This window comes from Gastrolobium bilobum, unplaced genomic scaffold, assembly GCF_033153095.1.
Source record: "Gastrolobium bilobum isolate Gb01-03AN ecotype WA unplaced genomic scaffold, APGP_CSIRO_Gbil_v1 utg5155, whole genome shotgun sequence".
NCBI classification, from domain to species: Eukaryota; Viridiplantae; Streptophyta; class Magnoliopsida; order Fabales; family Fabaceae; genus Gastrolobium; species Gastrolobium bilobum.
Genome location: NW_026899054.1, coordinates 404,570 through 421,232, shown reverse-complemented (window position 1 = coordinate 421,232; position 16,663 = coordinate 404,570). Strand labels below are relative to the sequence as shown.

Below are 16,663 nucleotides of genomic sequence, written 5' to 3'. Positions count from 1 at the left end.
AAACAACTAAAAATATCATAACATATAATATAAACTTATATTATCAGGTCTTATACATCACATCAAATAAGCATAATTGGATTCAAATACATGCATACTTCTGGAATCACTTAAAATTCAAATTATTATTTAAAAAAATAAATAAATTAAGAGAAGACACACACTGCACACAAATCAAGTCACAATTGACGGGTACAAGACAAGTTTAATTTTTTTTATAAATAAAAAGGAAAACTTGTAAAATTAACATTAATGCTGATCAAAATAGATTAACTATTACAAAAGAATTTCTATCAATATTTAAATTCTTTTGTCAAAATACATTGTTTCTCATCTAAATATAAACGTAAAAAATTATGAACATTTATTACTCAAAATTTAAATTGTTTTCAAACGCCGATTATGATTAGTCTTTTATCTTTATCTTTACTATTTTTTCAAAAAACAAAACGTGGATTAGGTTAAGCTATATAACATGGATGAGAGATTGTCATTATCAAATAATGTTAATATAATGTTACTATCATATCTTAATTGTTGATTTTCGCCGATCAACTGTTATTATTTATTATGAATTAATAATTAATTAATGAGTTTGATTTGTGAAAATAATAACGGGTTTGATGTTTGTCATTTTAAATTACATAAGTTATGTCATTCTAGAAGAGAGATAAATACAGAAAAACGAAAATCATGAGAGAGAGAAAGTGGGTGATTTTTTTAATTTAAAATTCAAATAATTTTTTTTTCTACGTCTGTCTCTCTCTTAAAATGACATAGCTTTATTTAAAATGACAAACACTTTTTCTAATAATAACTGTTAATTGCCGAAAATCAGTAGTTAAGATATAATAATAACATTGATAATAATATTATTTGATAATAACATTTTTTTTTCTTCCTACCTACCATTTTTTCTGCCTATCTTTGTCTACCACTCTAAAAACCATTCGATCAGAATCTTAATTAATATTTTTTTTCTCTCTCGCTCCTCTGTAAATTCTGATCTAACAATATTGAAGAGTGATAAATAAAGATAAACAAAAAAAAATAGTAAACAGAATAACTTATCCTATAAGATTATAACCCAATTTTTATTCTTGATAGATATATATGACATCTCATGCCATGTCATATCAAATCATATATGTACATTATAGGAACCCTATTTATTAGTAATGTTATTTTGGGTTGAAAATACAAATCGTGAACAGTAGTGTTTGAAGTTGCAAAGAGTTTGAACCCTCGGTTGCCTCTTTCCTTCGGCCGCACGGACATACTGTCGTTTCGTTTCCAACGTCGATCGTTGCAGACCATTCTCTCTCTCTCTCTGTGTGTGTCTCGCTCTGTCTTTCTCTCTCTCTCTCTCTCTCTATATATATATATATATACATACACACGCGCACGCTTCTCTTCGTTCTGTACTCACTGCACTGCGACGCCGTTTTTTCTCTTCCGCCGCCGTGTGTTGGTGGTATGTGCTCTTAGAACTCTCACTTTTCTCAACGTTCTCTCTATTCATTCGTTGTTCAAATGCAGTGTTATTTGATAACTGATTCAAGTTTTCTTTTTTGTATGGTTGTATACTTTTACTCACTGCTTTGCGTTGCTTATCGTCGTTATTTGTGTTTGATCCCTAAACCAATTAAAAAAGAAGTAGAAGAAGAAGCAAACCCTATTTATGATTTTAACTATATCTCTGTTTTATTTAAAATTGATTTCTAATTTTTGTGATTGTCTTTGTCTACAGCATGCATAGTCACTGTGATGTTAATTACGTGAATTAGAATATAATTCATGTTATATTCTTGAAAAGAATAACCAAATCATGTTTTTTTTTTCCTTCTTGAATTTGGTATTGTTTGCTCTGTATACGGTGCCAATTTATGTTTGGGGAGTTGTAATTCAGAGGTTTTTTCTATCTAGCTATATTGGTTTATTTGTAGATATTATAAAGAAAGAATGTGAATGATTACTTTTATTTCATGGGTATATCAGTAGTATGGAGGAGATAAGATATTGTTACTAATAAATAATGTAATAATGTTGCTACCAATGTTACTACCATATCTTAACCGTTGATTGGCGGAAATCAACGGTTATTATTTCCACAAATCAAACTCATTAATTAATTATTAATTTGCAATAAATAATAACCGTTGATTGACGGAAATCAACCATTAAGATTTGGTAGTAACATTATTTGATAGTAACAATATCCTATCATATCAGTATGACTGTTGAGATAATAGGGAAAAATGTTACCAAGTTATTTGGTTACTCATAGGCTTGGTTTTAAGTGGGTATATCTTGCAAGAGGAGGTCACCTCTGTCAGGAAACATGCTGACTCTGAAATAGATAATTAAAGTATGGATGAGTGGATTGATTTTAAGACTATTACAGTTGTATGCTACCATGTTAATTGGTTTTTGACAGAACACAATGTCATCGTTTGATACAGTTAACCGACCCAATGGGAAGGGGCTTTTGTTGGTTGTTGTTAATTGTATGCTAATTCATTTTTGGTTAGTCCTTTTTTAAAATTAACTTAGGGTTAAAAGTTGTGCTTAAAAACTTTGTTTTTCGAATGCAATGTAGTAACATAAAAAAGGATGTGAAGGAAGGACTGAAAGTAAGAGAGAGGATGGCCATTTTCAAATTGATTATTAAATGTGATTTGACTTTGATTCAGAGGAAGTGCTAAAACAAACAAGGTGGAATTCAATCGAAATCATTTCCGTAATGAACTGTTTTATTTTAGTAGTATTAGTGGATTTTGCACATTATGATTTTCATTTTACTTGATGAGGTTGAACCTTTATCTGAAACTCAAGACCGTCCCACAAATTTAGAGGTTACTATATATTTTCCTTGTTACTTATCTATTGTTTATCAGACTAAGTCCTTAGTGGATGAAGTTCTATGGTTTTTTAAATTCTTACTCTTGCTTGATCAGTTTAGTATTAATGTTTTGTATAAAATATAATTCTTAGCTTGCCTTGTTAATATATGTATTCAGCCACTTATTGATGCACTGCTAATGTTCCATTCTTTTTGTTTTCTAGGATTACACCTGCGTTCATGGAGTTTGATACTCGTGTTACCCCTGTTAATAACAATGAGAACAACGATTCAGGAACACAACCCAATAAGCGTAAGAGAAAGAAGTCTATTGTGTGGGAATATTTCACAGTGGAAACTGTTGGAGCTGGATGTACCAGGGCTTACTGTAAACAGTGCAAAAAATCATTTTCTTATATAACTGATTCAAAGTTAGCTGGCACAAGTCATCTGAAAAGACACATTTCTTTGGGAATCTGTCAAGTAATTCGGCAGAAAAATCAACAAAGCCCATATCCCAAAATTGGTGGTTCTCAAGACACTAACAATCAACCTAAGAAACGACCAAGAGCAACACCTGGGTTTGCTGGTAATGGTAACTCATTTAATCAAGAGCGTTGTAACCTTGACATTGCTAAAATGATAATTTTACATGATTATCCTCTTAATATTGTGGAAGACCAGGGTTTCAATGATTTTGTGCGTACTCTTCAACCCCAGTTCAATCCTCCATGTTTTAATTCTGTTGAACAGGATTGTGTTGCTATGTATCTCAGAGAGAAGCAAAACCTGTTGAATCTTATTAATGGGATTACTGGACAAGTCAACCTGACATTGGACTTTTGGACTTCAAACCGGGCAATGAGCTATGTTTTTATTCGAGGACACTTCATTGATTGTGATTGGAACTTACATCATCCTCTTCTCAATGTTGTTATGGTACCATTTCCTGATTTGGATGATTCCTTCAGTCAAACTATAATGACCTGCTTATCTGATTGGCATTTGGAGGGTCAGCTATTTACCCTTGCACTCCATAAATCCTTCTCTAGTGAGACTGTGATGGGAAATCTGAGAGGTCTTCTCACTGTTAAGAACCCTGGGGTCCTCAATGGTCAGTTATTAAACCAGAACTGTTATGCTCGTGTTCTTAGTCGCCTTGCAGTAGATGCACTGCAGGCAATGAGAGGAACTGTTGGCAAAGTTCGTGAGAGTGTGAAGTATGTGAAATCTTCAGAGTCTCACGAAGAGAAGTTTATGAAGCTGAAGCAACAACTACAGGTACCAAGTATGATGGACCTTTTAATTGATGACCAGAGTAAATGGGACACAACTTACCGTATGCTAGTAGCTGCCTGTGAATTAAAGGAAGTCTTTGCTTGCTTTGATACCACCGATCCTGATTACAGAATGGCTCTAACTATGGATGAGTGGAAGCGGGTTGAAATTCTCTGCACATGTTTGAAGTATTTGTATGATGCAGCTACAATTTTAACTGCTCAACCATTCCCGACTGCAAACTTATTTTTTCATGAAGTGTCAAAACTTCAGGTGGAGTTGACTCATGCTGCCTTAAGCCAGGATCCTTTCCTTAGTAGTTTGATTTTGCCTTTGCACGAGAAGTTTGATCAATATTGGAGAGAAAGTTGCCTTGTCTTGGCAATTGCTGTAGCCATGGACCCAAGACATAAAATGAAACTTGTGGAATTCACCTTTGCTAAGATATTTGGCAAGAATGCTGAGCCATGGATAAGAATAGTCGAGGATGGTCTTCGTGAACTATTCATTGAATATAACACCCTAATGCTTCCTTTTACAGCAACAAATGGTGACGAAGGGGATGAGTTTACCATAAAGACAGATCCATGTCAAGAAGGGTCACTTGATGGTTCTATTTTTGTTGATGAAGATGGATTTTCCGACTATGAATTTTACATATCTGATTTTACTGGTAACCAGCAATTTAAGTCAGAACTGGATGAGTATTTGGAAGAACCTCTGCAGCCCAGAGTACAAGAATTTGATATTCTGAGCTGGTGGAAAGTAAATGGATTTAAGTACCCAACATTGTCTAGAATTGCATCTGATGTTTTGTCTATACCAGTATCCACACTGTCTGCGGATTCTGTTTTTAACACAGAAATTAGAAAAATGGATAACCACCGGAGCTCGTTAGGCTCCCTGACTCTTGAGGCCCTTATTTGTGCCAAGGACTGGTTCAAATATGAATCCATACCTATAGATGTTTCAAATGCACTTGTGAAAATGGAATTTTAGGTATAGCTTCTTCATGTAGGGATAGATTCTCAAGTAGATCTTAGGTATATTTTAAGTCTTGAAACCGTGATTCAGGTCAATTAATTTGTGTGATTAATTGTCCGATTTTTCATTGTATATGTTTATAGTATAAACTATAAAGATTGATTCTGTTCAAACTTCATCTTTTGGCCAAAATAACCATTTTGTACCAAAAAGAAAAAGAAAAAAAAACGATTATAATCTTTCTTTCATTATTTCAATGAAATACCTGAAAGATTCGTAGTTTCAAACATTCAATGAAAAACTTTGAAATTTTTTATTTTTCTTTTCCTGCGGGTAAAATGGAAGATTTTTATTCCTCTGGCAAAGGCTTCGGCCTATTTATTTTCTACTGATTTGATTTGTGTGTGCTTGGTAGATGGTTCGATGATGTATTGCCTAGGTGTATCATGAAATTAAGATGGTTTTATGATGTTTTAAGTGATGGAATATGATGGCAAGTTGTAAGAATTTTAGTGAAACCTAAATTGGGGCAATTCAGCCCTAGAATTGATAATGTATATGGAAGTGCTTCATATTTGTGGATCAGTTACTCTGTTATGTGTGTTTCACGTATTTGTATCAATATTTTAAGGGAGAATAGCTTATGAACTATTCTCCCTTCCTCCACTCACATTTTTTATATGGTTTTCACAAGATTTTCCCCCTCCTCATCTCCGTTTCTTTTTTCTCACCTATTTTCTGAGTCTACAGGAAGTTAAGCTTTTTTCTCCAATAATAGAAGAAAAACTTAACCCATATTTTAAATATCTAATTGAAAATTGAAGCACGAAATTTTTGAATTATAGTTTTAGGATTTTGGGTTTAGAATTTCTTTTTTTTAGCTTCTCTTTTCCTTATAAGTAAAAGTTAGGTCAAACAGATATTTAATATTGAAAAAAAGAGAATAAAAAAAATCAAAAACTCCTAATTTTTTTTTTTTTTAAGATTTTATTAACGTTACTTGAAATGATATTTGAATTTTTAAGTTACCTTTAAACTAAAATTTACTTGAAGGTTCAGTCAAACCTATTAAAAAAAAAAAGTAGTCAGGTTGGAGACATAATTAATTTGCAGTATGACTGATTGAATTGATCGATTCAGTCTAATTTTAAAAAATATTAATTTGTATGTATAATTCACTTTCTCTTTTCTTGTACGTTAGTAAATTTGTCCTTCATCTAAAAACGTTTCAAATTCAGTAAATATAAAATAACTTTTTTAAAAGATGTAACTAGATATTTATTTTTGCGATATGTTATTTTACCTATCCATTTTAATACTGTTATATTACAATCTCATTCAACGGTCGATATTTGTGATATAAAAAAATCTTTTTTTCTCTTTCTTCTCACTTCCTCCCACACCTTTTTTCTCTCCTCTTCATTCTCTCTTCATCTGCGATCAGCATAAACTTGGATTATCATAAACTTTGCCCAGCATATGATGATGTCTCTATCTCACTTTTTCAAGTATCCTTAATCTTCTTAGCCCAATCACTCATTAGAATGACATTTTTATGTCATTGAAAATCGATTCGGTTCTTGAACTTATTCTTAGAAACCAGTTTGGTTCTTGAATTGGTTCTTAAAAACCAATTAATGAATCGATTCTTTAAAATCATTTATTTTAAGTGCAGTTCAGTTTAATTTATAGTGCAGTTCAGTTTAATTTATAGTTCAGTTCAGTTTTGTGGTTCTTTTGCACACCTCTGTTCACAACTCTCACCGATTAAGTAAGGAACACTCTAAAAAAATATTAATTATATTGAAGTTTTACAAAATTACATCCATTCTCAATAACTAACATATTTGTACAAGATGTTCTCCTCAATATCAACAATTAAGAACAATATGATTTGAAATTGATCTGGATAAAATATAGTAGGCCAGCTAGAAGTCCAAAAACATACGAACGAAGCCCAATCTCACGAAGGCCCAGAGTTAGGCGCGATGACCCCCATCGCGCATAACATGACGTGATGCCTCCATCGCGTATGAAACCGCCTTTTAGCATAACTTTAGAGGCAAGAAAGCTATCTCAAGAGCTAATACAAACTCACTGCGCCTTTGTACTAATAAACAGAGGACAACACCAGCTTGCCGCTACTCTATCAAAATAGCCTGGCATTAAGAGATAAGGCTATAGCCAAACCTGCAGCCCATGAATGGCCAATCAGAGGTCATACCGCCTTCTGAAGGCGGCATTAGAACTGCTATATAAGCAGAGGGTACATGCTCAGGTATAATAATCTAATTCAGTAAGAATACACATACACCTGCAACTAATACTGACTTAAGCATCGAAATGTCATTGCATGTATCCCTTCCAGTTTCAACCATCGCGCCAACAAAGGACTAGAGGTTTCACATCATCTTCAACAACCTTCAGCCCAAGAAGCAGAGCAACCTTGTCACTTCAACTGTGTGTGATTAGGCCCAGTACACATTGGCCTGTCCGTACTCTATTTGGTCTGATCAATAATAAAATCTAAAGTGTTTTGGTACGATCATATCATGTGGAAGATCTCATTCATTCCTTAACAGATCAAGGATCATAATATTAATGGAGAAATTCGTACAATGAAAAAGTAAAACTTATCATTTAGTTATTGACCATTAATTTGTGAATGATGATTAAAAACTTTTAAGTGATTATGTGAAAATAAATCATGTTCCCGTTAACAATAAATCTTGTAATTGTTGCACGTCGAAATGATGGAATGAATATTGGGTCACAGCATTATGAGTCATGATCTTAAACTTTGCGAATGAGGATGATGAAGCACCAGATCTTATTAGCATATTGATTCTAGTATTTAAATTAAGGAGTTTACATTTATCATTTAACATGACACAAAAAAGTTTCTTACACACACAATATTTTGTGGGATCCACATTTTTTGAAACAAAAAAAAAAAACTATGGCTCACAAAACGAATCTCTATAACATTACACAATCACTTTTCCTACAACATAACTCTTATAAAACCCTTAATTTAAAGTTGCATTTTTGTCTATTACTTAACACTTTGGAAAATCTCTAGCTGAAATAATATTCACTATTCTACCATAAAGTCATAGGATTGTCGTCATCAATCATGAGCAATATGTTTTTAGGAATAATTTATACATTGCCATGGTCTTACGAAAGTTCTAAGGCAATTTAAGCAAATCATAAATAATTAATAGAACTGTGTATAATATTCCATTTCATTGTAATATATTTAGACAGAAGAGATAAACCAAACACCATTGGTACAAGTGGTAAGGAGCTTGTATCTCTTAATTAGTGGTCTCCTGTTCCTGAAAATAAAGAAATAGTTTGGGAGAGTCGCCCCTTTATAAGATCTGACAATGCTTGAACCGGACTAGTATGGAGGATGAATCAGTTGAGGGAACTAAAAAAGAAAGAAAGAAGATAAACCAAACATAGGATGTGGATTGTGGAGAGTAATTTTGGCCATACGATGGAAATGTCATTAAAATCTCACGAATCTAATTTTCTCTATATTTTAATTAAAACTTGGGAGTTACTAATCTCATGTTATTTGAGATAGTTCTCTCATATAGGTGAGACAAATATATAGTGTCTATAATTAAAAAAAAAAAAACTGACACAAAATTTGATAAGTGTATAACATAAGATAACTATCTCCAATGACATGAGACAAATATTTCTCTTAAAACTTATAACCAAAATAGGCTTTTTAAAATACTTATTAATAGAAATAGGGAACAGTTATACTGACCACTTTTTTTTTATCACCTCTTATTATTAATTTTGTTATTATTGGATCAAAATCAAATCTATAGCCCTCACTTGATGTTATTTTATAATCTTTGATTTGATTTTAATGCAACGATAACAAAATTGATAATAAGAGGTGATAAGAAAGAATCATAGCAAGTGTACCGTTCAGTTCTGTGAGCCCACTATGTACCCTTGAGGGTAATGTTATTATATGAATTACACCACTAGCTGAGGTAAAGACTAGGCTAGAAGGTATAGTTCCAAGAGGTAGCAAGTTGATATCAATGGCAGATAAATAACAAGAGTATGACTTGGAAGTAAATGGGCATAACAACAGTACATAAAAGATATCTGGTGGTGTGCCCCCTAAGGGCTATTTATAAGGAAGATGATGCGGGTTGGTGAGGTGGGGGTCAACCCTTCTTGGGGTGCACACCCATGATGGCAGTGTTAGGCGTGGTTGGCGCTGCCACAATGGCAGTGCTGCAACCACTGCACCCGGCAATGTCAGCGCTGAACAAAGGGGCAGGTTCCTTTGCAGTGCTTATGGCGACTGCCTTTAGCGGTTAATGTCCCGAAGTTGGACATTTTGGTGTATCTCTTGGACGTGCTGCAGTCTTGGAGATCGTGAGGGTCTACATCAGCCCTAAGGGCTGACGCGGAACAAGGCTGGGGGTTGGGCTTGAGTAATTGGGCCAGCTGAGGGTTGGGCCCGAGTAATTGGGCCACTCCAGTACTTGGGCCATCCAGAACAGGAGCCCCCCAGCTTGGTAGCAACCGTGGGATGGTGCCAAGTTAAAGACTTTGATCGTTCTTGTCAGGGCGGTGTGCGTCCTTCGAGAGGGAGTTACTGACGCTCTATGGGGCGTCCTTCAAGAGGGAAATGACTACAAAGCCTCGTATCGCCGTGGCGCTATGAACCCGAACCTGGTTATAATCATAAGTCGGCGCCTTGGTAGATAGGATTTGGCGACGCATTGTTTGGCGATGTGAAACGCTTGAGCATGGGCGATTGCTTTTGGTGATAGCTGTAATAAGGTCATTGATGACGGGGATTGGTAGGTGACGGAACTGAAAGGCTGCCTCTTAAAGACACTTTAGAGAGGCTTTTCGGTTTCCGAGGAGCCGTAATGATGAGTTATCCCATCATTACTGTTTATTGCAGGCATCCAAGCGTCATAGGGTTCGGCGTATTAATGCTCCGCGACTGGTGACTTATCCCTTTGAAGTGATCACTTTGCCCCCTCTCCTTAACCGCTTATCACACGATGAGCATGTCATCGTACGGTTAAGTGAGGAGGATTTACACGTGTCCGTGTGAAACCTCTCTCTTTCTTTACACGTGTCTGTGAGAGACTTGTGTGAGACTTCTCTCTTCCCCCCCTTTTTTTTATAAAAGGGGGGGAGCCCCTTTGTTGGGGCTCTTTCTTACGCGAACCTACACTCTTACGCTTTGGTCAAAGCCTTTGTTCCCTATCCTCAGTTAGGTGTGATATTGCCGGTCTTCTTTCTCTCCTTTTCTGCGATTCTCAGGTATAGTCATTCTTCTCTTGTCGTTTCTATTCTCATTTCTGGTTGTCTTCTACTTTCTTTTCTGCTGTATCAATGGTTAGGTTTACAGAACCTATCCTAGGCCTCATACTCCCTGAATTAGAAGTAGAAATCAAGGAAGAGGAGTTTGACGAGGCCTTTGAGGCATTGGGGAACAGTGCGGTGGGGCCAGCGATGCGAGAGTATCTTGCTAGTTGCGCCCCAAGTCGTTCCTTAGTTCCTGGGGTTGAGAAGTTTCCCCACGGGAAAGTACCCGAACTTCTGGGTTTTAGCGAAAAGGAGATTCAAAATCTCCTTCCTGAGAGAGCTTTAGGGCCTGTCCTCCCTATGCTGGTGATGCGTCATGTTCAATTCCCCGTAGCGGGCGCCGCAGAGGGCGCCACGATTTAGTTGGTGAGAAAAACTCCAGATCTGGTGGGCGTTCGCCTGCCGCCTCGAGGAGGCAGAGAGTCACTTCACGTCGTCGCGTTTTACGGCGTTCTGATCTTGGAACTGGGCGGTCGTTCTGTACCCCCATAGGACGTTGTCAAGATTGTCAATCCATGCCCCTTTGTGTGCTTCAAGCTTCTTTTTAATTCCTTTTCCCAACATTTTGTTGGCTGATTCTACCAAACCGTTGGATTGTGGGTGTTCTACGGCAGCAAAGTGGTGTCGTATGTGCAGGCTGCTCATTAATTCGCGGAACTTGGCATCGGTGAATTGAGTGCCGTTATCCGTGATAACTTCCCCGGGAATGCCAAAACGGTAAATGATGCTTCTCCAGAAGAACCTTCTTGCTTTTTGAGAGGTTATAGTCGCCAAGGGTTCTGCTTCTACCCACTTGGTAAAATAGTCGATAGCGACCATCAGCCATTGCACTCGCCCAGCTGCCATAGGGAAAGGACCCAGAATGTCGATGCCCCACTTGTAGAAGGGTCATGGTGAGGTGATTGATGTTAACTCTTCTGGCGGTGCTCTATGTATGTCGGCGAACCTCTGACATTTTTCGCACTTTTTGACGTGTTCATGGGCGTCACGTTCCATGGTTGACCAATAAAATCCGGCTCTCAACGCCTTCTTTGCTAGTGAGTGACCGCCCATGTGATGGCCGTTGATTCCTTCATGGATTTCTTCTAACACGTATGGAACATCAGTGGGATTCAAACATTTCAGGAGTGGGGTTGAAAGTCCACGCTTGTACAACCGCCCTTGTACTATGCAGAAGTGGGCGCTTCTACGAATTATCTTTCTAGCATCTTTCTGGTTAGGAGGCAAGGCCCCTTCAGCTAAATAATTGGCAATGGGCGTGATCCAGGTTTCTTCAGTAGCTCCAGGGGCTGTCTCTGAGATACTCATGACTATGCACGAGTTTGGCATACTCTGCTGGACTATAGAACGGTTGTTGCCTGGGCTTTTAGTGCTTGCTAGCTTGGACAAAATGTCCGCCCGGGTATTTTCAGTACGTCGGATATGTTCCACCTCGACACTTTCAAAACCTCCAATTAGCTCTCTGACTTTTTCTAAGTGTTTGCACATCAGTGCTCCTTTGGCTTGGTACTCGCCGGAGATCTGAAATGTCACCAGCTGGGAGTCACTAAAGACTTTGAGGCGTTGGGCCCCCATTTCCTTTGCTTGGATCAGACCAGCTATCATGGCCTCATATTCCGCCTGGTTATTAGTGGTGTTGAAATCAAATGATAAAGAATGTTCGATAGCCACGCCATCTGGATTTTCTATTATCATCCCTGCACCGGAGCCTTTGGCCTTTGACGAGCCATCTACATATAGTTTCCATACTTCTGATAATGGCGTTCCCATGGCTTGGTTCTTGGGCGGGGAAAGTTGCGTCATTTCTGCAATGAAGTCAGTGAGTGCTTGGGCTTTGATGGCGGTCCTAGGCTCATAGGTGATCTGATACTCGGACAGCTCGATCGCCCACGACATCATCCTTCCAGCCATGTCAGGTTTGTGCAGGACTTGGCGAATTGGTTGGTTGGTCCTGATGGTGATTGGATGGCACTGGAAGTACGGTCTTAAACGCCGCGCGGCAAAGATAAGCGTTAAAGCTACCTTTTCCACCTGTTGGTATCGAAGCTCTGCACCTTGTAGAACCTTACTGATGAAATAAACAGGCTTTTGTCCTTCCTTTATTTCTTTGACAAGGGCTGCACTGATCGCCTTGGTACCTACGGCAAGATATAAATACAGCATTTCTCTGTTGTCTGGTTTGGCGAGTACCGGTGGGCAAGAGAGCGCCCTTTTGAATTCCTGGAAGGCGTTCTCACATTCTTCTGACCACCGAAAGACGGTTCCTTTTTTGAGTAAGCCAAAGAGAGGGAGCGATTTGTGAGCCGAATTGGCCAAAAAATGAGTGAGAGCTACTAACCTTCCTGTTAGTTGCTGAACTTCCTTAATTGTTTGTGGGCTTCGCATTTCAATCACCGCCTTGCACTTATCAGGATTGACCTCAATGCCTCGCTCAGTGAGCATAAATCCTAGGAATTTGCCCGCAAGAACTCCGAAGGCGCACTTGCTGGGATTCAAACGCATGTTGAATTTTCTGAGTCTTTCAAATACTCCTTGTAGGTCAGTCAAATGTTGTTCGGACGTTCTTGATTTAGTGATCATGTCATCGATGTATCCTTCGATGCAATTGCCAATCAGGTCTCTGAATACTTCATTCATCATCCTTTGGTAAGTGGCCCCAGCATTCTTTAGACCGAAGGGCATCATTGTATAACAGTAATTGGCGTTCTGAGTGATGAACGCCGTTTTATCTTGGTCTTCTTCAAGAAGCGGAATCTGATTGTAACCTGAATATGCGTCCATGAATGACAGTATTTTGAATCCGGACGCGTTGTCGACCAACTGATCAATGCTAGGAAAATGGTAAGCATCCTTTGGACAGACCTTGTTTAGGTCGGTGTAGTCAACGCACATTCTCCATGCGCCGTTTGGTTTTTTAACCAATACTGGGTTGGATAACCAAGTTGTGTACTTGATTTCCCTTATGAACCCGGCGGCGTGGAGCCTTTTGACTTCTTCATCAATCACCCTCTGGCGGTCGGGACCGAATTTCCTCTTTTTCTGGGCGACTGGCTTGGCTTTGGGATCCACCGACAAACGGTGGCAGCAAACGTCTGGATTGATACCCGGCATGTCGGAAGGCTTCCATGCGAACAAATCTTTGTTATCTTTGAACAACTTGATTAACTTGCATTTCATTTCGGGGTCGATGGTGGCCCCGATGGTTGTTGTTTGATGATCCGCATCTCCTAATACAACATGTTCCAACGCCCCATCAGGCGTGGGTCTGTCATGTTCCACGCGCGGATCATCTCTGGCATCAAATTCTACCAAAAAACATTGGTCATGCTCCTTTGTCTCCTCGCCTGGATTTCTTTCGGCTGGCGAGGTCACCCTCTGTTTGGGTGGCCTTTCATCATTAAAACTAGCTTTGGCCATTGGCCGCAAGGATATGTTGTAGCAGCTTCGGGCTATCGTCTGGTCTCCTCGCACCGTGGCGACTTTGTGGTCACGGGCAACGAACTTCATTGCCAAGTGGGGGTGTGAGATGCTTGCCTCGAAGGCGGCGAACATCCTTCTACCAAGAATGGCGTTGTAAGCTGATGAGGTGTCGAGCACCAAAAATTGGATGTCTGCGGATCGTGAGGTGGGCGGCGTTCCAAGGGAAAGTCGCAAGGTAATCACTCCCAGTGGCTTTGTGGTGGTAGCGTTGAAACCTGAGAGTTCACCTGTAACAGGAGTTAAACTATCAACAGTAAATCCTAACGCTTTAAAGCATGGTAAAAACAAAATGTCGGCTGAGCTACCGTGGTCAATAAAAACGCGATTAACGCCGAAGTTGGCGATTATAGCTTGAATGACGAGTGGATCGTCGTGTCCAGGGAGGATATCGTCAAAATCGCTGTTGTCCCAAACAATTTGAGGTCTGGTTGGACCAGGGTTGTTCTTTGCTTTTCCAATGACTTTGCCAGCGACCGCCAGACACTGCTTCAAATGTTTCTTTTTGGCGTTCGCCATCTCTCCGCCTCTGCTCAGTCCACCTGAAATCATGTTTATCACTCCGTGCTTCACCGCGGCTGAGTCTTCGTCCACTTCTTCACGCCTCCCTCTGCGGTTTGGACTTGCTCGCGCTCTGCGATTCCTGGGGGAATCCTCTCTCCTATCACGGTTGTAGGAGGGTCTAGAGCCAGATTGATTCGTTCTTCTTCTTTCAGGCGATTTGCTGCGCTCACGATATCGCCTTCCTGTTCCAGAAGGGCGTGTGCTGTCTCCTCCTCGCCTCTGTGCTCCGCCTTTGATGAGTTCATCAATTTCGTCTTTGAGGTGCCTGCATTGCTCAGTGTTATGACCGTTGCTGCGATGGAACTTGCAGTACATGATGTTTTCTTTAGGCGGGTTCTGAGGCTGCTGGGTGCTCTTGGATTCTTCCTTATATTCCGTTTGTAGGACGGCATGTGTCTGACGACCTGATGTGTCGCGCCCAGAAGGGCGGTTTGAATATTTGGCCGATTTGTTTCCTTTCTTACTTTCTTCCATTTGGTTCTTCTGTTTACTGACTGCCTTTTCCTGACTGTGGGCGTCGTCAACTCGGCTTCCTTTGTACTCTTCGATTCACATGTACTCCTGGGCCACCTTCTTGACTTCTTCCAGGTCAGTGATCTCATGGCGGGCGAGCTCGTACGCGAACGCACCCTGTCGCAAGCCCGAAAGAAGTATATGTACCTGTACTTTGGGGTCCAGGCCTTGTACCTGTAGGGCCTCCTTATCAAAGCGGTCTAAAAAGGACCTGAGGGACTCGCCCGGCTGCTGGCGTATTTTTTCTAGAGAGTGGACAGATTTTGGCACAAGGCGACTTGTGGCAAAGTGAGACTGAAACTTGCTTGCCAACTCGTCCCATGAAGCGATACTACCAGTTGGTAGGGTTGTGTACCATGTTAAAGCTCGCCCCCCAAGTAGCGTGGGGAAAGTCCTGCACATGAGGAGGTCTGTTTCACCATGGAGAGTCATTGCTGCCTCAAATTTCTGGATCCATTCAAAAGGATCGGCATCTCCAACATATGTGGCGATATTGGAGGGTCCTTTAAAACCAAGGGGTATGGGTGTTAACCGGAGGATATCAGTCAGGGGTTTGTTGCGCCCCGACGTATGGGTTGGCGTGACTCGTATATTGTTGTTTCGGGTGGGACGGTCTATTTGTGGTTGAGGGGCTTCAACAGAGTAGGAGAGGGTCGGGGCGTGATTGAAAGGCTGTTGGGCGACATACGGTTGTTGACCCTGGTTTTGATAGGACACTTGGTGCAGCGGGATGGCCGGATTCTGCGGTTGGGCAGCATAACCATGGAAAGGAAAACCAGTTGGGTAAAGTTGAGGGAAATGGGGGTATGGTCCCATAGGGAACGGGGTGACCATTGGTGCTCGGTAATCGTTGTGCATGGCTACTGGTAGACTTTGGGCTGGTTGTGGGCGATGGGCTCGCGGGACGGGAATGACTGGTGGGGCAATAGTGTGGAAAGGCATTCTAAAACGAACTCCTGGTGGCGGGGGTTGGTCTTGTACCAGGTTTTCCCCTTGCATTTCACGCATAGGTGCGCGATAATTCAACTGTGCTATCCTGGTTCGACTGCTTGCATTTGTGGACCGACGGATTGTAATACAGGTTGGAGCATCTCGCCGGGGGGTCTCTCGGCTGGGGCTGAATGCATCGATGGCGGGGAATTTGAACGTACTGTTTGTACATGACCGTCAGGAGTGACGACCCTGGTTTGTTCCGCTCTTCTGGTTGTGACAACCATGTTTGTTATCAAAACGTAACACACGTCTTGTGGATCTTTGGTAGGAGAATGGGACTAGAAGTTTATAGTTTCCCACAGACGACGCCAATGTACCGTTCAGTTCTGTGAGCCCACTATGTACCCTTGAGGGTAATGTTATTATATGGATTACACCACTAGCTGAGGTAAAGACCAGGCTAGAAGGTATAGTTCCAAGAGGTAGCAAGTTGATATCAATGGCAGATAAATAACAAGAGTATGACTTGGAAGTAAATGAGCATAACAACAGTACATAAAAGATATCTGGTGGTGTGCCCCCTAAGGGCTATTTATAAGGAAGATGATGCGGGTTGGTGAGGTGGGGGTCAACCCTTCTTGGGGTGCACACCCATGATGGCAGTGTTAGGCGTGGTTGGCGCTGCCACAATGGCAGTGCTGCAAC

At 40.1% G+C, this 16,663-nt stretch overlaps 2 protein-coding genes across 2 annotated transcripts; one reads left to right on the top strand and one right to left on the bottom strand.

Moving 5' to 3' along the window:
* Positions 1 to 1,285: 1,285 nt before the first annotated feature.
* Positions 1,286 to 5,224, top strand: LOC133286661 (zinc finger BED domain-containing protein DAYSLEEPER-like). Its single transcript, XM_061484106.1, has 2 exons — positions 1,286 to 1,474; positions 3,067 to 5,224. The coding sequence occupies exon 2, from the start codon at positions 3,083 to 3,085 to the stop codon at positions 5,117 to 5,119; it is 2,037 nt and encodes a 678-aa protein (XP_061340090.1). The 5' UTR covers positions 1,286 to 1,474; positions 3,067 to 3,082; the 3' UTR covers positions 5,120 to 5,224.
* Positions 5,225 to 11,359: 6,135 nt separating this feature from the next.
* On the bottom strand, positions 11,360 to 14,986 carry LOC133286634 (uncharacterized). Its single transcript, XM_061484072.1, has one exon. The coding sequence runs from the start codon at positions 14,984 to 14,986 to the stop codon at positions 11,360 to 11,362; it is 3,627 nt and encodes a 1,208-aa protein (XP_061340056.1).
* Between the last annotated feature and the right edge of the window lie 1,677 nt (positions 14,987 to 16,663).